This window comes from Electrona antarctica (genome assembly GCF_951216825.1).
Source record: "Electrona antarctica genome assembly, chromosome: 17".
NCBI lineage: Eukaryota > Metazoa > Chordata > Actinopteri > Myctophiformes > Myctophidae > Electrona > Electrona antarctica.
Genome location: NC_136798.1, coordinates 6499210 through 6518763, shown reverse-complemented (window position 1 = coordinate 6518763; position 19554 = coordinate 6499210). Strand labels below are relative to the sequence as shown.

At 42.2% G+C, this 19554-nt stretch overlaps 1 protein-coding gene across 1 annotated transcript in view; it reads right to left on the bottom strand.

Annotated features, from left to right (window-relative positions):
• Positions 1–3120: 3120 nt before the first annotated feature.
• The window catches only part of cenpe (centromere protein E), a 30066-nt gene continuing 13632 nt past the window's right edge, over positions 3121–19554 (bottom strand). Inside the window, exons 23-56 of the mRNA XM_079525684.1 lie at positions 19190–19344; positions 18236–18760; positions 17949–18095; positions 17293–17472; positions 16808–16903; positions 16237–16320; positions 15596–15703; positions 15323–15511; positions 15075–15182; positions 14318–14524; positions 13903–14091; positions 13466–13654; positions 12661–12786; positions 12162–12311; positions 11644–11832; positions 10788–11027; positions 10478–10561; positions 10176–10280; positions 9804–10043; positions 9493–9576; positions 9190–9294; positions 9036–9095; positions 8837–8941; positions 8380–8565; positions 7511–7720; positions 7166–7378; positions 6581–6787; positions 6034–6180; positions 5468–5574; positions 5144–5241; positions 4818–4935; positions 4349–4668; positions 4013–4045; positions 3121–3306 (exon numbers count right to left, since the gene is read on the bottom strand). Coding sequence (XP_079381810.1) covers positions 3239–3306; positions 4013–4045; positions 4349–4668; positions 4818–4935; positions 5144–5241; positions 5468–5574; positions 6034–6180; positions 6581–6787; positions 7166–7378; positions 7511–7720; positions 8380–8565; positions 8837–8941; positions 9036–9095; positions 9190–9294; positions 9493–9576; positions 9804–10043; positions 10176–10280; positions 10478–10561; positions 10788–11027; positions 11644–11832; positions 12162–12311; positions 12661–12786; positions 13466–13654; positions 13903–14091; positions 14318–14524; positions 15075–15182; positions 15323–15511; positions 15596–15703; positions 16237–16320; positions 16808–16903; positions 17293–17472; positions 17949–18095; positions 18236–18760; positions 19190–19344 — 5372 coding nt within the window. The 3' untranslated portion in view covers positions 3121–3238. The remainder of the gene's footprint in view (positions 3307–4012; positions 4046–4348; positions 4669–4817; positions 4936–5143; positions 5242–5467; positions 5575–6033; positions 6181–6580; positions 6788–7165; positions 7379–7510; positions 7721–8379; positions 8566–8836; positions 8942–9035; positions 9096–9189; positions 9295–9492; positions 9577–9803; positions 10044–10175; positions 10281–10477; positions 10562–10787; positions 11028–11643; positions 11833–12161; positions 12312–12660; positions 12787–13465; positions 13655–13902; positions 14092–14317; positions 14525–15074; positions 15183–15322; positions 15512–15595; positions 15704–16236; positions 16321–16807; positions 16904–17292; positions 17473–17948; positions 18096–18235; positions 18761–19189; positions 19345–19554) is intronic.

The window sequence follows — 19554 nt, the reverse complement described above, 5'->3', positions numbered from 1 at the left end:
ACAACAAAAAAAGTATTCCATAACTTCGCGCTGGCTGCGTCTGCCCAGCTGCAGGGCTGAAGCACTGTCGGAAAACAAGGAAGTGAGTTGATCAAATAGAATCCATTTTCGGGTCCAGCTGCTTCGTCTATTTCTCGCTCAAATGTTTTCAAAAACATTTTTAAGAGCAATGTTTAGCTGTAAATTACATTGTGTGTCAGTAGTGTGTGTGTTTACATGGCTGTTATGTTGGAAACGGCAGTAAATCAAGCGGGCGCAGCCGCGCAGCTGGTGGTGCTCAGAGGGTTTGATTAGGCAGCGGTCATTATACAGCGGAGCGGTCATTATCATGAGATAACTCACCGCTGAATTAAGCGATTGACCAATCAGAATCAAGCATTCAACCAAGCCATGTAATAAATATATCTATGCACTTAACTGCGAAAAAGAAGATTCCGATTCCAATCCAATGGTTTCCGAGTTTCCAGCCCTTGGTTTTCATTGGCTTACGCTCGGGTGCTTTGATTGGTCCGCGAAGCTCGCATGTAATCTTCAGTGAATCCCTAGAACAGAATGTGATGGGACTCAGAGCGCCTACTGATTATGATATCTATTACTCTATGGATAATATCCATAACTCTATGCTGCCAATTAATTGCTCACGGTAGTTATATAGGCTTATGCTATGCAAACACGCAAAAGTCCTGACATCAGAAAGTGCTATAACCAAGTTATATCTCTGTAATAAAATATAGCTCGAATCTAGTTACATCAATATTGTTCTTATAAAATAGTTAGTTTGTGCCCAAGTAGGCTATTAAGATTATAAAGATCACTTTAGTCATTTTGACTGCCATAGCCCTGAAACATGACTGTCATGATGATTATCTATGACTTTCCCATCCATTTCCTATGATCATTTATCGCGGTGGTTTGACTCATAGATAAAAAAGAATCAACTGACTTTGAGAAATTTGTAATTCGACGGCAGTAACATTAACGTTTTCTCTGACAGTTTACAGTTGTGATGACAGACAACTCCAACAATAGCGACAGTTTATTTTTGGACCGCAATGCTTATGAGACAATTTAAACTTCTGACAGTGCTGACATAATGAAGTGACTATGATGAATTTAACATGGTGGGCCCCATTGTAAACAAGTGTAATACTTTATGGTGTCGTCCAGTTATGTATAGAGTTGTGCTTGAAATGTACTGCAATTCTCCAATCTGTTAATAAAATAAATCAAATTATTCCGGTAGTGTCTCAGCCCTGTCGCTTGTCGCCCATTTTATTATTAAGGCCTCTTACTGGTCATAGTGTTATTAAACATAGCCCAACGAGGGAAGGGGGTTGGCTCTCATGTCCATAGACTGCATCTCATGTCTATAGATAACGCATTGGCATCAAAGCATTCTTATAACTATTACCAATTAGAATGCTTCATGTAGTATTAAAGTGTTCATTATACCAACAGGTAATTACTATGACTTTAAGGTCAAGTACCCACTACTTCATAATTCTGGACACTTTATTTGCAAGGATCATCATGGTATATACCGAGTAGAATAATACTTTTAATACTAAATGAGAAAAAGGTTGCGCATCAGCAATGGTTTTCAGTGGAGTGCCAGACCCAAATCCAGTATACATCAAAAAACAAGAATTAAAACAATTCCAAAAAGGTAGCACATCCAAAGATTAAACAAGCGGTGGACAAAGTACTCACATTTCCATTTTCGCGTTTCGGCTATGCAGCCTTCATCAGAGCATGCTCTGATGAAGGCTGCATAGCCGAAACGCGTAAGCGTTCCTTTTTGGTGTGTGCCAATAAAGAAATGGAAATGTGAGTACTTTGTCCACCGCTTGTTGTCTCCACCAGGCCGAAGGCATGGGGAGAGAGTTGTCTCCACCAGGCCGAAGGCATGGGGAGAGAGTATGTTTTGCACTCCGTCCGTCCGTCCGTCCGTGTGTGTGTCCGTCCGTCCGTCCGTCCGTCCGTCCTTCCGTCTGTGACCAGCTAATCTCCGGCACCGTTAACCCGGTCGATGCCACATTTTGCACTCGCACTCCCTGGATGCCAACGATGAACCTCTGCCCCAAAATTTCCAGAACGGCCTGTTATAGCGCCACCAGGAGGCCGCTTTGTGCAAAACAAGTTTTTGGACAGTACACCTACAGATTTTGTCCAAACATCACGCAAATTGGTACACAGTCTCTCTAGAGCCATTCAACGAAACACGTCTTTCAGATTTCTCAGACTCCATCCTGATTGGCTAAGATTGGCTTCCAAAGTTCGCAGGAGTGCTCAGTTTCAAACAAAATGCTGCAAATCATGAACACATCGTGTGATTTCCGTTAAATTGTGCACACACATTCCCACTAGGCCGAGGAAGAAATGCCAAATGAACATTTTCAACTCAGCCTCATGGTGGCGCTATAACTGGCCGAAAAGTGTTTTTACCTCTAACTGCACGGATCTGTGGATAACTTTGTATGCCAACTCCCTAGAGGCCAAGGAAAAACCTTTGCCTGGAATTTTTCACATCTGCTCTTTATAGCGCCACCAGGAGGCCGACATATGTAAAACACATTTTGTAATATTACTCCTTACGCAAATCGGTACACATGCTCTTCATAGTCATGTGATCAAGACGGGTTTGTTTGATTTCTCATAATCCACCCTCATTAGCTACGATTGGCTTCTAAACTTTTCAGGAGTAGCCCGCTTTGTACAAATCGCCACAACTACTCAACGCAGCGTCCGATTGTGGTACCACACACACACACACACACACCCACCCCCCCCCCCCCCTCCTGGTGGAGACCTGTGCCCAGAAGGGCACTTTTTCTAGTTTAATATTTGGATGTGCTACCTTTTTGGAATTTTTTTAATTCCTGTTTTTTGATGAATACTTTTAATACATTATAATCTTATCATGAACCAATAAGTGTAATTATTGTAATAAAGCATTGCGAGTTAAACACTACATGAATAAACACATTTTGGAGCTGCATGTGGTCAAAGTAAAAAAATAAAAAGGGTGTAGTCTTTTTATGCACGATTGTGATCATGAACCATTTGGAGTGACAAGGGAATGGACTGCACACGATCAATACAAAGTTTACACAAGTCAACTTCAGTATACAGCATAACTTTATTAAACAAAAACTGTACAACTGAACTATAAAACATATAAATATATAAAAACACAAATATAAAAACAGACCAAAAGGTTAATTAGTTATTAGGCAGGTTACTGGGACTTGCACATTTCTTCCTGGTTTGGTGACTTTGGCCACCATTCGTCCACCTTCTCGGCACCTGCAAATAAGAGACATTTCAGATTAAAATAACATACAACTCATTGACATACATTCACAATAGGCTACAGACAAATGGGTCAGAACATTGTGCCAAAAGGGTGCCTTCCTATAATAATTCTAATTTGCAGTTAGATAGTCTAATACCATATTATATTGTGCACCTCAACAGGACCCAATATTACCCACATGAACACTGGTGCCCCCATTTTGGGAATGTAATATACTTGTTTTCCTCTTCCAATTTAAGATTAAAACAAAAATAGCCCATCTACAAGCTCACACTGATATATCTGGTAACCATCCCGAGTTTAGATATTTTCACTATTTGTCATACGGCAAAGTAACTGGTTGCACATTACTGACTGAAGGCCATAAGGGCTGGGCGATAAGACTACAAATCAATATCACATCACGACCATTTCAAACTTGATTTGACTATCAAAAGGAGAAAAAAAAAACTCTTGACAAGTCGGTTATTGGTTCTAAATATCAGTTTAAATATTTTGGTTAATTGCCCAGCCCTATCCAGCATTGTCTAAATATGAAATCAGTGTGAGATGGATTGTAAAGAATCAAGTGTTTTCACCCCGAAACCACAGACGTTACAGACTGCCTCAAAACTGTGTACAGGACAGGTATATACGCCCCAGGTGGTGATACCCAAAGTGATTGTCCCAAACACCAGATTAATGTTAATAAATTACCGCCATCACGAGAAATGGAATCCTCCGCCATTGCTAGTTCAAGAAATAAGATCCATTTTAGGATATTAGACCATTTCATGACACAACAGGTATAATATATAATGCCAGTGCTGGAAAGTAACTTAAGTACATGTACTCGAGTACTGTACGCAAGTAAAGTAGAAATGCCTCAAAAATGTACTTTTACTCAATCTGCCTTGACAGCCAAACAGAAAAGTCCTATCTGATGCAATAAACATTAAATTCACTTTGCCACTCACTTTATGCATGAGCATACCCTCTATTGACACTTTTGTGAGTACCTTTTCCACCACTGTTAAATGCTATGCAACTCACCTGCTGTCGATCCGAGGCTTGAGTTGTCAAAGAACTGGAATGGCTGGTTCTTTGACTTCGTCTCGGACTCCAAGTCAAAGTAGGAGCTGCTCTTGGCTGCGCCGGGTGCAGTGGCCCGAGGAGAGTCCGGGATCTTCCTGGGAGTCTTCTTTGGAGAGTTGAGATGGGAGCTGCCGAAGGTCACAGGAAGTTGCCTCTTTGTAGGAGTGCAGGGTGACCGTGGCATTGGCTTGTCAGCACCAGACACCTTGGTCTTTTCTTTCAGCATCACAGCCCTGCCCTTCCACTTGGTGGTCTCCTTCTGCTGACCAGACACCTGGCTGTTGTGACCAGAGGAACAGAGATTTATTTCACCAATTAGAACGTCACTTGTTGGTAAAAACTCTTAACATACAACCTTTATAAAGATTATTATCACACGTGGAATATCAAAGCAATACAGTGAATGTTCAGCTGATATCGCACATACCTTTCCAGCTCTGTAATTTTCACTTGAAGCCGTTTGACTTCTTCCAGGTGAGTGCTGCTCTCAACAGTAGCCCCCTTTGCCTTGCTCAGTTTTCCACAGAGTTCCTTACCCTGTAGGACTGAATGACACCCCAATGGGAATTTACAACCAGACTCAAATGCTCCCCGATTCTAGCTATGATATGCAAGTTTGTCTACTCTACAATATACTTTTTAAATGTATAGGTCTGAAGACAAGGCCCTCAAATGACTGCCTGGTTACTTGCCAAAGTTAATTTACTGTACAACTGTACAAAGCTCGAAGGTTTCCATGCACAGGTTACTTACATGAGCACTCCTGTTCCTGCTGGGACGTCCTCATCTTCATCTTCAGCAGCCTCAGTTCCATTGCCTTCTCGTCGAGGGCTTTGTTCAAGGTCTGCAGTCTGGAGAAAGAACACAGCTTTGGTTCCCTAAACCGGTTCACTAGCTCCGCAGGACCAGAATAAAGTAATACCGGGACTGATTTAGACCAGGGACACCAGGGGGAATGCACCCAATAAGATATAAGCAGTGGTATGGAGTTGAAAACTACAGTTTAGAACAACATTGATGGGCTATAAATTGAGGCACGCAAGGAATGAACAAAAAATAAGCAGTGCATGTCCTTACCGTCCATCATAGTCAGTGGACTGAGAGGTCAACTCCAACTGCATTTTAACCAGTTCAGACTTCAGCCTTTTCGCCTCCATTGCCAGGGGCTGTTGCTCTTCAGTAGTCTAAACAAAAAGGAAACAGATTCTTAAGGCTCAGTTTGCATCAAAACAAATCGAATCCATAGTATTTGAAAGCCTTTAATAAAAAGGCAAATTAAACACTAAACCTGTTTAATGACAGATCTCCAGTTGTTGCTTGTGATAGGGAACATTAAGACAATTTCCGCAACTGTGCCCAGCTAGGCAGTTCACAGAAAGGGAAGAGAAGTAAAGAGACTGGACACTGATCTGGCACGCTTGCATGTAAATAATTGATACATTTTTAGGCAGTATATGCCACATGCTGCAGACTTTGATTTGAACATTTTCCTTCATACAGCAGTCTGGTGTAGAGTGGTAGTCCACTCTTCTCCCCTCCACCAAAAGGGACAACCTAACCTGCCACATAGACTTACTCCCAGACACCCTTAAACTTGCTTAAGGAGCTGCTATGTTTAGTAGAGCACCCATGCTTGAACATACCTTCACTGACTGCAGCTTATCCTTTAGAGTTTGGACTTCTGCATACACATCCTGCAATTGGGTCTGGAGTAGCTGAGTGACCTCTTTGTGAGTAGACGTGGCATTGACCTGTGCCTGCTCCAACTGCGTCATTTGCCCCAGCAGAGCCTGCAAACAGGGTATGACAATGTAGTGGTCTCCACCGTTATGACCTGGCTCTTTGGCCACAAGAAATAGTAAAGGTTTACACAAATTACTAAACAAACACAAATAGTGTGGAAGTCAGTATTGTGAGTGGTGTAAGATGTGAATGTAAAGTGTGCGCAAGTGACAACGTGTAACCTGGGAGCCACCGCTAGGTAATGGATAACGGGTCGGCAGTCATGCGAGAAATAAAATCCCAACAGGATAATTAAAACACCACTAAGTCGAGGTGTTTAATCATCCTGAAGGGATTTTATTCAACCAAGCCATGTAATAAACCAAGTTAAAATGCCACAACAGATTACAAATCGTGCCTGCAATCCATTATGAAGAAGGATTGACACCATTATGAAGGAAGACTCACTTCTATTTGTTTCTCAGACTGTTGGAGCTGCAGAATGAGTTGTTGATTTTCCTTGAGAAGGCCAACCTCAGTCTTGAGTGGAGTGATCTCTTCTCGAGTCTGCAGCAGAGTGGCTGTGTTGCTCATCTCCTGTTTCAGCTGAATAGCAGCATCTCCCCTGAGAATCTTCACCTTGGTAAACAGGGGACAGATGTCACCGCGTAGAGCCTGCAGTTTGCAAACAAAGACGGTGGCAACATTAACCACAGCATCCCGATATATGCGATTTGTGAAACCATGTGAAAGGACCTCCCCACACTAGCGGCATTTCCTAAACAATATAACACATTACATAAAATGATGTAGTAATATTGTTCCTGCTGCCAACCAGGTGAAGAAATCACAGATTGAGGCTTTAGCCTCCAACAACCAACCCAGTTATGAAATATCTGAGACCATTAGTTTTATGGAAAATGCTTCCAATTAGTTTGACCACTTCAATGAATGTTTTGTTTAAAAGGGCTAAAAGGCGAACATAAATGTAATTTTGATCTGTACGATCAATGCCAAAACACAATTAAAATCATGAATCGCCGACAGCCCTACCTCCAAAGTCCTTTTCTTGTTGTCCAGCCCTGCAGAACGGCATGTGACCCGACTGCTGAAGATGCTGTCCAATGAAGTTGAATCGAGATGCTGGTTGTTGCTCAGTTCTCGCAGCTGTTCAGTGAAGCGTTCGGTCTCCCCGAGTTCATCAGACAGCTCTTTGTCAGTCAGCTCTCTCCACAGGTTCAATTTTTCCAAGACATTGGGTATTTGCTGTATTCCAAATGATGTTGAGTTACGCATGTTACTCATTTAAAAATCTAAGCCCTTTTTCCAAAGCATAAATTCAGAGAAAATACAATTACAATCCATAAATGAAATAAATGGTGCCTAAAGTAAAATCACCTGGAGGTAGAAGTGCCTCTTATCCAGCAGCTCAGTCAGGCTTTGTTGCCACAGTTCCTGGAAGTCTTCATCTGCCACAGAGAACAAGGTGGCCTCTGCCTTACACATGAGGACATCCTGCAGCCGCTTCTCCTCAAACAGGTCCAAGTCCTTCTGGAACAAGTCCTCAAATACATGCATGAAGTCCTGGGCATATGATTTCAGCAGCACCTGAGGACCAAGGAGACAATCAGTTCCTCTACATTTCTCATGATATGAAGGCTTTTGAAACTATCGAGATGTGCACAGCAAGCCGACTAGTCTATTAAAACAGTGTTTCCCTACTAAATGTCAACTAAAGTTATAATTAATAGATTTTTGAAGACATGTTTTGTTTGATATAGATTTAAATTTTCCATACTAATTATTGTCATGACTTAACATGTTGCTTTTAACAAGTCCCTGATTTGTGCAGCTCCGGTCAACAACCTGGGATTGTGTGTCCACTTCTGAATATAGATGTGGACAATGTGTTCAGAAATAGAGCAGTTTGCCATTAAAAGTTTGAGAGTAGGTTGTGTTGGTGTTATGGAAGCCCAGGTTTGCTTTGATAACAGCCGTAAATTAATTTGTATTGTTCAGTCTCACACCTTCCTCTTGACAACACAACCTAGATTCTCTGTGGGGTTCAGGTCAGGCCAGTTGGCTGGTCAGTTAAGCACAGAAATACCATTGTGTTACCACAGTGCTCAGCACTGGGTTGACACTATGGCAGGTTTGTGGTATCGGGAATGAAAAAAAGTATATTGGGAAATCCCTAATGAATATTTTAAATGCTGAATTACCAATTAGTACAAAGACATAAAAAGAACTTGTTTGATGAGCTTTACCCGCTTCTTCAGCAAGATCCAATCAATATTCCGAGATAGAACAACAAAGGCCTCCTTTGTGGGATAATGAAGAGATGCAAAATTGAGCACCAGGCTAATCTGCACTTGATAGGCCTCCTGCTGGGACTGGGTCGTGGTACTTGAACAAAGATTGTCCATGAAAACTTGGAATCCATGGAGATAATTCTGTCAATATGAAAAAGTAGACACATGGTAAAAACAAAACAAACACTTGAAACAGTTCATTACCATAATATAGTTTGCTAGAAAATGTTTCAGCATGCCTCCACAGGGTTAACTAGAGAAGGGCATGAAATATAAAGATTTGTACACATTTACAAACATAGGTAGAGTCACAATAGCCACACCACTAAAACAGTGGTGTGATCAAGCAATGACAAACACCATGTCACTTTTTTTTAAGACCAACTTTAATAAAGGGGGTGGGGTGGGTCACCTGAAGCTGCTCAACAGAATCCTGGAGCCTTGATGACATCTGTACAGCTCTTCTGGCTGCATTTGCCGTCAGAAGAGTGAGCTTTTCGTTTGCGTCACTAAGATCCTTCATGAGTATCAGAAGAGGGGAGAAAAGCAGTGAGAAAGACTGCACTATATAAAATTGAACATCAATACCAGATAGACATGAATAGACTTACAGATTGAGACAACAGTTTATCGATCTTCACAATGTCCAGCTCCTCGCTCAGCTGCTCAATCTACAAGAGAACACATTAAGACTTCAGCTGATGGCACATTCGGCACCATGTCCAAGCTGTGCGTCCAATCAATAACCAAAGCATGGTTTCAAACCTGGTTCTGGAGTTGTTCACTCTGAGTACGGAGGAGGTCGACTTCCTCATCAAGAAGCCTGCTCTTTTCGTCAGCATTCCCGATCTCCAACTGATTATGGATAGTCTGCAATAGTTACATACGAAAATTAGAAACGGTAAGCATAAGATCATGTGTTCATTATAGCTGTATATATTTAGAAAGTTCAAATCATCTAATCATGCACAGCGGAGCTCCTTGGTAAGCCAACTTTGGAGCAAGTGTATGTGTGAGAGTATCAGAGTGTGTGCACGCTTGTCTTCCAAAAGAGAAAAAGCCCTTAACCTTATCCACATTCTCCTGGAGGTCATTCTTCAGCTGGTTCCTCTCCTCTTTAACACGCTCAAGCTCTTGCTCAAGCACTTTGATCTGTCACAAAAGAACATGCAATGAGTCAGAGTCAAACTTCTCTCTCAATGCAAAGTATGTTAACCCAACAAATACAGTGTATTAGAGCAGATCTATCGAGGAGCAATTTAAGCAGTACAAGAGTTAGATTTCTTAGATAATCAACATCACGAGCAAACTAGTGTATGCCATTATTTACAAACTAGGACATGCACATGCTGTACAATTAGCAGAGATTGGTTTCAAACCTTGTTCTGGAGCTGCTCCAGTTGTTTACAACCACTGTTGAGGACATCAACTTCCTGCTTGAGCAGACTGGTTCTTTCCTGAGCGGCATCGAGCTCCTTCTGGAGTTGGTCTCTCTCGTCAGTCAGACAGGTCACTCTAGACGTCAGTTTCTCCAACTCCTCAGTAGAGATCTTTGTGTTGGATACGAGACCGGCTCTCTCGGTTCTCACACGGTCGAGCTCCTCACTCAGCTGCCGAGTCTAGGTGGATCACAGTTTAGGACTTCAGCTGATGTACTCCAAGAGGTACATCAGCTGAAGTCGGTAACATTCACTCATTTTCCCTACTAAATGTCAACTAAAGTTATCAATAAACAAAGCTTGGTTTCAAACCTGGTTCTGGAGTTGTTCACTCCGAGTACGGAGGAGGTCGACTTCCTCATCAAGAAGCCTGCTCTTTTCGTCAGCATTCCCGATCTCCAACTGATTCTGGATAGTCTGCAATAGTTACATACGAAAATTAGAAACGGTAAGCATAAGATCATGTGTTCATTATAGCTGTATATATTTAGAAAGTTCAAATCTAATCATGAACAGCGGAGCTCCTTGGTAAGCCAACTTTGGAGCAAGTGTATGTGTGAGAGTATCAGAGTGTGTGTGCACGCTTGTCTTCCAAAAGAGAAAAAGCCCTTAACCTTATCCACATTCTCCTGGAGGTCATTCTTCAGCTGGTTCCTCTCCTCTTTAACACGCTCAAGCTCTTGCTCAAGCACTTTGATCTGTCACAAAAGAACATGCAATGAGTCAGAGTCAAACTTCTCTCCCAATGCAAAGTATGTTAACCCAAAAATATAGTGTATTAGAGCAAATCTATCGAGGAGCAATTTAAGCAGTACAAGAGTTAGATTTCTTAGACAATCAACATCACGAGCAAAATAGTGTATGCCATTATTTACAAACTAGGACATGCACATGCTGTACAATTAGCAAAGATTGGTTTCAAACCTTGTTCTGGAGCTGCTCCAGTTGTTTACAACCACTGTTGAGGACATCAACTTCCTGCTTGAGCAGACTGGTTCTTTCCTGAGCGGCATCGAGCTCCTTCTGGAGTTGGTCTCTCTCGTCAGTCAGACAGGTCACTCTAGACGTCAGTTTCTCCAACTCCTCAGTAGAGATCTTTGTGTTGGATACGAGACCGGCTCCCTCGGTTCTCACACGGTAGAGCTCCTCACTCAGCTGCCGAGTCTAGGTGGATCACAGTTTAGGACTTCAGCTGATGTACTCCAAGAGGTACATCAGCTGAAGTCTGTAACATTCACTCATTTTCCTTATAAGGACACATTTCAAATTTAGTGCAAATTATGTGCTTGCTGCTTGTCATGCTGGTGATTAAAACAATTACTGGTTTGAATTGCTCTTGGTTTATATCAGCGGAATGCCCAGCGGAAAAGTATTTTTATGTAGAATCAACAACTGAGCAAAGATCTTGACTGTCTGAGAGCAGAGAGAGATGGTCTCCTTTCCAGTGAGGGCAATACAATGTCTACTGTAACTTCTCTCACCGAAGAACGTGACCAACTCAAGGAGATGCACGAGGGACTGAGACAAGAGAAGATCCAATGCCAAGTATGTTAACCCAACAAATAGTGTATTACGGTGTGGCCTGGCCTCGTTGGCAATAGTAAGTTACCATGTGTGAAGTTTAAGATGAAAGTATTTAAGTGGCAAAGCTGAATGAAAGATGCATAAATCACAAGAATTTAAGCGGCAACATAAAGTGACGGTGGGCGGCCATGTCTGAATTAAGAAATAGGGTCCAGCTGAGGTCAATGACCGTATATGGAAAATGTGTGAATGTTACCGTCTCCATGTTGGCCTCCAGGTCTGCGCCGAGCTGGCTCTTCTCTTGTCTCAGTCCCTCATGCATGTCCTTGAGTTGGTCACGTTCTTCAGTGAGAGAAGTTACAGTAGACACTGTAGTGCCCTCACTGGAAAGGAGACCATCTCTCTCCACTCTCAGACCGGCAAGCTCCTTGCTCAGTTGTTGATTCTACATTAAAAAAAAACAACATTTTAGGCATTCCGCTGATATAAACCAAGAGCAATTCAAACCAGTGCAATTTATTTTATCACCAGCATGACGAGCACATAATTTGCACTAATTTTGAAATGTGGCACCCAACAAAAATGACATCAACTGTAACAAGGCATCTATTGCTGGGTTTCCAACTTTCCACTGGCAAGACCCCACAGTAGGACAAGAGTACAGTATCACCTACAAGAGTACCGTTACCAGGCTGTACACTCTTGTGTGACAAAATATTTATAACGAGGATGTGCATTTAATACCAAGTATCATGAGCAAAGCTTGGCTCGAACCTGGTTCTGGAGCTCGTCCAGATGGGAGAAGTTCTCCACACGACGCTCATTTTCCAGTTGTTCAATCTGAGTTTTAAGGTGGCCGACCTCCTCTTTGAGATGCCCAATTTTTTCCTGAGCGGCATTGAGCTCCTCCTGCTTCTCAGTTTTCTGAAATGGTTGCAATCAGATAATTATTAGATCTCATTATAAACTTCAACATGACAAAGTTTATATCTTGAATATAAATGAAGCAGTTAATACTAATAATCTAACAGAAATAGTGAAAATAGCCGATCTCCAAAAGCAATGTCAACAGTACAACTGCAGAAAGTAATTTTTTCTAGAAGACATGGAGAACTCATTAACTGTAAACAACTGTAGGACAAGATTACATTATATCAACAGCCAGGACAGACAATTAATACCGTGTCCAGGCTGCACATGCTAATATTTACAAACTGAACATGCATTCGGCACCATGTCCACGCTGTACGATAAGCAAGGCTTGGTTTCAAACCTCGTTCTTGAGTTTTTCCAGATGGGAGACAGTCTCTGCATGACTCTCTGCATGAGTGTTGATGAGATCGACTTCCTCATTGAGACGCTCGATTGTGTCATGAGCAGCCCTGAGCTCCGCCCGACTCTGAAACGGTTGCAAAAAATTTATATGCATCATTATCTATATCAGTGTGTGTGCGCATGACTAGTCATTGGTCCTACAACCTATCTCAAACCCTCACCTCCCTCGGGGCAGGACACCTAAACCTAACCTTAACCCTCTCAACCCTTAACACACCCCTCACCAACCTTAATCCGGTCGTTTTAACACAACCCTCACCAACCTTAATCCGGTCGTCTTAACACACCCCTCACCAACCTTATGTCTAACCAATGCTATGTCTAACCAAAGGATGCCTCCCCATTAGCAAACTAATTCAATACAGTTGTACATAAAACATTACCAATTACGGTGTGGCCTCCTTGGCAATAGTAAGTTACCATGTGTGCAGTTTATGAATGAAAGTCTTTAAGTGGCAAAGCTGAATGAAATATGCATAAATCACAAGAATTTAAGCGGCAAAGCGGCAACATAAAGTGACTGCTTGTGGGTGGCCATGTCGACTGGTTTGGTGAAATATTAAATATATTAATGTTTAGTCTATAAGTTAGCCTGGCTGGCAACCAGCCACTGAATCGCTAGCCAAGACCATAAAAAATGAATGAAAAATGAATAATTCAGGTAGAGTGTCAGGCATTGGATGATTAATAAATAGGGTCCAGCTGAGGTCAATGACCTTATAAGGAAAATGTGTGACTGTTACCGTCTCCATGTTGGCCTCCAGGTCTGCTCCGAGCTGGATCTTCTCTTGTCTCAGTCCCTCATGCATCTCCTTGAGTTGGTCACGTTCTTCAGTGAGAGAAGTTACAGTAGACACTGTAGTGCCCTCACTGGAAAGGAGCCCATCTCTCTCCGCTCTCAGACCGGCAAGCTCCTTGCTCAGTTGCTGATTCTAAAGTAAAAATCACATTTTAGGACTTCAGCTGAACCATTTAAATTTACTTCAGCTGATGCACTTGATTTCTCAAGTTGATCACCAACATGACAAGTATTTATAATTTGCAATAGTATAGCCATGCAGAACCCAACAAATATGACAAAAAAGTGTCTACGGCATGTAGGACAAGATTGTATCATCCACAGCCAGGACATTCAGTTCTGCACTATCATGCCGTACATGCGCAAAGCTTTGTTTCAAACCTGATTATTGAGCTCTTCCAGATGGGAGACAGTCTCTGGACTGCTCTCGTTCTCTTCCAGATGGGAGACAGTCTCTGGACAGCTCTCGTTTTCCTGTTGTTCACTCAGAGTACGGAGGAGGTCTACTTCCTCCTTGAGAAGCGTGATCTTTTCGTCAGCATCCCTGAGCTCCACTTGTTTCTCGATTGTCTGAAATGGTTGAGAAAATTATATGGACTTCTAAATGAAATGTATGAATAAAAACTAACTCAGCTGTACAAAAAAAACAAGAATTTAACAGCGTGGCTATAGCAAGTCTGCATGTTGTGCTTTACCGATTACACGTTGAATATGAACGTTTACTTTATAAGTGATCATTTTTAGCCATTAGGTCCAGCCAAGGTCAATGAATTTAAGGAAAATTAGTGAATGTTACCATCTCCATGTTGGCTTCCAGCTCTGCTCGGAGCTCGTTTTTCTCCTGTCTCAATGCCTCCAGTATCTCTTTGAGTTGGTCTCCCTCTTCAGTGAGACAAGTCACAGTAGATAGCAGTTTCTCCACCTCCTCTGTAGCACTAGCATTGGAAAAGAGACCATCTCTCTCTGCTCTCACGCGGTCAAGCTCCGCGCTCAGCTGCCGATTCTACATAAGACAATGAATCACATTTTAGGACTTCAGCTGATACGGTTGCATTGTTTAACTTGCTCTTAGAGTACAAAGTTTTGCAACTCAACAGTAACATGATGATACATTTATTTATAATCACCGGGCCTTAATTTTCAAGCTGTTGATAATCTAGTTTTCGCCGGCTGCCTACTAATAACTTTGGGGAGGCCCATCTAGAGTTTGAATGGACAGGTATCAGTCAAAAGGGAGACATCAAGGTGGAAGGATGGATGGGGAAGGATCAACATATGGAATGTCAGAACAGGTCAGCTCCATATACGGCGATCTAAGGGTTTGAGGTCGGATGTAGAGTTGCTGGCCAATATTGATGACATCAGGGATCTCCATATTATGGGCATTCCCATATATGATGTCACAAGGCATGACCATATATGGAGGCATGGGGTGACGGACTAACTGATGGGAAATGCACGTTTTCCTAGTAAATATAGCAGTCGCAATAATCTTTAACTAGGACGTGCATTTAGCACGCCCGCTGTATGATAAGCAAATATTGGTTTCAAACCTGATTCTGGAGCTCTTCCAGACAGGAGACGTTCTCTGCACAGCTCCCACTTTCCAGTTGCTTGATCTTTTCCTGAGCAGTCCTGAGGTCACCCGAAGTCTCGACCACCTGCACGATAGTTACCATGAATTAACTTTTACTATTAATGCATAATTTCCCAATACAGAATATGAACGTTTGGTCTAGTCATCCTTAGGTGCAGCCGAGGTCAATGAAGTTGAACTTAAGTGAAAATTTGTGAATGTTACCGTCTCCATGTTTGCCTCCAGGTCTGCTTTGAGCTGGTTTTTCTCCTGTCTCAATCCCTCCAGTATCTCCTTGAGTTGGTCTCTCTCTTCAGTGAGACAAGTTACTGTAGACATTGTACAGCTGGTGCTGGAAAGGAGACCATCTCTCTCCGCTTTCAGACTGGCGAGCTCCTCGCTCAGCTGCCGATTCTAAAATAAAGAATCAGACCCGTGTGAGTGGTGCTGTACAAGCCCTACGGCACGCTGTATCAAAATCAAATGTTGGTTTCAAACCTGGTTCTGGAGCTCTTCCAGATGAGAGACGTTCTCTGCACAGCTCCCGTTTTCTAGTTGCTTGATCTTTTCCAGAGCATCCATGAGGTCCTGCTGATTCTCGATCGCCTACACAATAGTTACCATGAAAATTATATTAACTTTTCCATTTTATTATACTAATGCACCATTACCAAATACAGACAAGACAAACTAATAACTGGACGTCCTTGTCCAATATTTAGCCATCAGTAGTACAGTAGTGAGGGACGCTCTTATCTTACATCAATTACAACATAATGTTTGTTTAAGCAATGGGTGCTAATGTTTTAGTCCTCAACACAAACATTACATTTCTCTTTATTGTCTGGCGTTTTCTTAAACGAGCATTGTTGAAAAACCAACATTAAAGCTGCATAGAGGGGTGGCTAGTCATGAACAAAAGCCGTCATGGTCACGAAAAACCCTGATTAACTCTACAAGTTACTGAAAGTGCTTATTCCACTTTCCACACCACCTACAACTCTTCTCCAGCACACCAAACAAGCCATTCTCCTACATTCTCAGTCAAACATGATACACAGCAGAGGTGCCTGCATACCAAACTAAAGCACTGGAGCGTATGTGAGAGCATTAGTCCTCAAAGAAAAAAGCCCTTTTACCATATCCACATTCTCCCGGAGGTCATCTTTCAGCTGGTTCCTCTCCGCTTTAACACCGTCAAGCTCCTGCTCAAGCACTTGGATCTGTCACAACGGAACATAAAGAGTACTGTATGACTCAAAGAGAACCGAGGTTCCCAAACGGAATCATGAAGAAAACTAGTGGCAACAAACCTACACCCACCAAGTGCGTGAAAATCAAACACAGCTGATAACATACCATATGGCCCTAAAGTATTTGGTTCTGTGAAGATATTCGCAACAAAGACAAGTAAGACGCGCAAACGCGGGAAGCGAACGCAGCTCGTAAATTGCAATAACAACAATTAGAATAAATTACGTACTTGTTTTTTTTAAGTTAAGTTTTTTTAAATTAAATGTTTTTTCAAGTAATTTTTTTTGTGTGTGCGTGCGTGCGTGCGTGCGTGCGTGCGTGTGTGTGTGTGTTTTTGTGTGTGATACAGCTGCGCCCTCTGGTGGTGGGCGGGTGGTGTTACAGCGTGACACACACAGACAGACGTGATCTGCTGGGTCTCATAGTAAATGCTCACTGCGTTCGCAAATAACTTACTTGACTGTGGCGCTCTTCTAGCGTTTCCTCCAGACGTTTAATGTTCTCCTTCTGCAGACAGTTCTCCTCCAGAGTTGTCCTGAGCTCCTCCCGATTCTGGAATGTTTTTTTAAGAACGTTTTATTTCTCTAACAGTAGAATGTCACACAACTGATGAGCCCCGACTGAATTGTTGTGGCTACCAACAGTAAGAGATGCAGTATTCTCTTTTTGCGTTTCTCTTGTATGTATCAGACATCCGTGCTTCAAATTCACAGATTAGTGGAACCCATTGCAATCACAATTAAAAAAAACAGGTTGAAGTAACAGTCAAGTTATTTACATTCAATGTTTGTCCATAAATGACTACAGTAGATAATTCAGTTGGTTTCACAATAAAATGAACTGTCACAGTTTTGCCCATGTTATGGAAGGTTGCCTAATCATCTCCATCCATATACATTTGCTGACAATCACATTTAGCTTAGCAAATGTTTGGTGATTACCATGTCCACACTCTCCTGCAGGTCCACTTTGAGTTGGTCGCTCTCCTCTGTTAGAGAAGAGACTTTAGACAGTAGGCTATCCACTTGCTCTGTAGAGCTCTGAGTGGCAGACACCTTCTCAGACAAGAGACTGTCTCTCTCGGCTCGGGCATTCTGAAGCTCCTCAGTTAGCTGGCTTACCTGTACAAAAACAAATATTAAGTGAATGGTCCTCGTTTACAACACATAATAAATAGACTAACAAGAACATCAGAAATATGTCCATCACAAATTCATGACCAAGTCATACCTTAAGGACACAACACACTGCTGGTCAAACTGATGGTGGGAATGGTTTGCAATCATTATCATGTGATACAATAATTACTACCCTGCATTTGAATGTCTTGTAGTATCCAACCAAGTAGGCATATTATACAGTACAGGCAGACACTGCCGTGCTTTAGCATACAGTATAGCCGCATTTATGAACAGCGAAAATAGCACTGATCAATAGGTTACTTTCTCCCTGGCAAATTGAATGCCACAGTCTGAGATTCCCCGACACTGGTGCGAGACTTTGCTCTCGCCCGTGTGTTTAACAAACTTTCATCTGGCCAAAGAACAATGGTGCACTTGCAAGCCTATATGGAAATTATAAACATTTAGAGTCATACTTGTTCTTGAAGTTCTTTGCCGATTTCCTCCTCCATATTTTTGGACTGTTCAGAGTCAACAAGCTTCTCTTCCAAGTCTTTAATTAGCTGTTGCAGTTCATTCAGATTTTCACCAAGAGCCGTTTGTTGTTCGTCACGCTCATTAAGCTGAAAAATAAACAAAATGTGTAATTTTAAATATCAGTGCTTATTTTCCTAAAAACTCCATAAGATAGGCTCGACACAGCATCATACCATTCAATGCTCATGTCTGACTTATAACTTGTACAAGTATATAGCACACTCACTCTGTCCCTTGTGTCTTGCACAGTAGCAAGGAGCTGTGTTCGCTCTGCATCTAATCGGGCCAGGTCTGCGCGAACTGTGTCGAGGTCCTCTGTGGTGTCAGCACACCTCTGGGTAAGGTGTGCTTCCTTATGCTCTGCAACAGCCAGCTCTCCCTGGAGCGTCTGCAAAGCATCCCTTAACTGATGAGACTCTTCTTGGCTCTGAGCCTGGCCAGAGAGCAGGCTGTCCCTCTGGGATTCAACAATGCACAGAGCCTCTTGGCTCTGAGCCTGGCCAGAGAGCAGGCTGTCCCTCTGGGACTCAACAATGCACAGAGCCTCTTGGCTCTGAGCCTGGCCAGAGAGCAGGCTGTCCCTCTGGGATTCAACAATGCACAGAGCCTCTTGGCTCTGAGCCTGGCCAGAGAGCAGGCTGTCCCTCTGGGATTCAACAATGCACAGAGCCTCTTGGCTCTGAGCCTGGCCAGAGAGCAGGCTGTCCCTCTGGGATTCAACAGTGCACAGAGCCTCTGTGAGATCACACACCTGCGAGAGGGAGGAGAAGGGCAGAGCCCCAATTATAACGCATGTCAACGTCCGTTCCAAGAACACCATCTAGTCTAGATTACCAAAAATATATAATAATTTCACTGTCATCATGTATGGTTTAAAGTATGTTTTATGGTCAATTATAAATGTATGTTACATGCTCATTACAAGTTACTTGAACCCAAACAAAAAAGTGACAGAAACAGCTTTTTCAGAAAACTGTCAGGATGTAGAAGACATTTTTAGAATCTGATCTCAGGTCAAAATGGGTTAAACATCTTTAGGTAGCAACAAAGGAAAGCATGTTCTTCCAAGTAATAAATGGTACATTAAAATGTTTTACACAATTAAGTGACATTGATCAAATGTAAAACCATTATTTGAATACGCTTTTATTAAGTGTTGGCTACCGCAGCGTAACCTCACCTGTTTCAACAAACTATCCACTTTGTCTGGAAGATGCTGTAGTGGTGACAACTCCTTCAGCTGAGCTTGGAGTTGTCCCTCTTTGTCATGGCAAACCGTCAGCTCCTTCTTGAGGTTAGTCACCTCTCTCTCAAGGGTCATGCTGTCAATGAGGTCTGGGGAAAAATAAAATATCATTCATTACTTTATTTTGTCCAGACTCCATAGATGTACTGCAGTGGTTAAATTAACATGCTACTGGTCTGGAGTAAGAAAATAAATAATTTGTATAGTAGGCCCTTCCTGCAAACTTTGGAAAGAAATAACATGACAAATCTGAATTATGCAAGTTGTTTAACATACTCTAGAGATAATGTGTTGCGAGT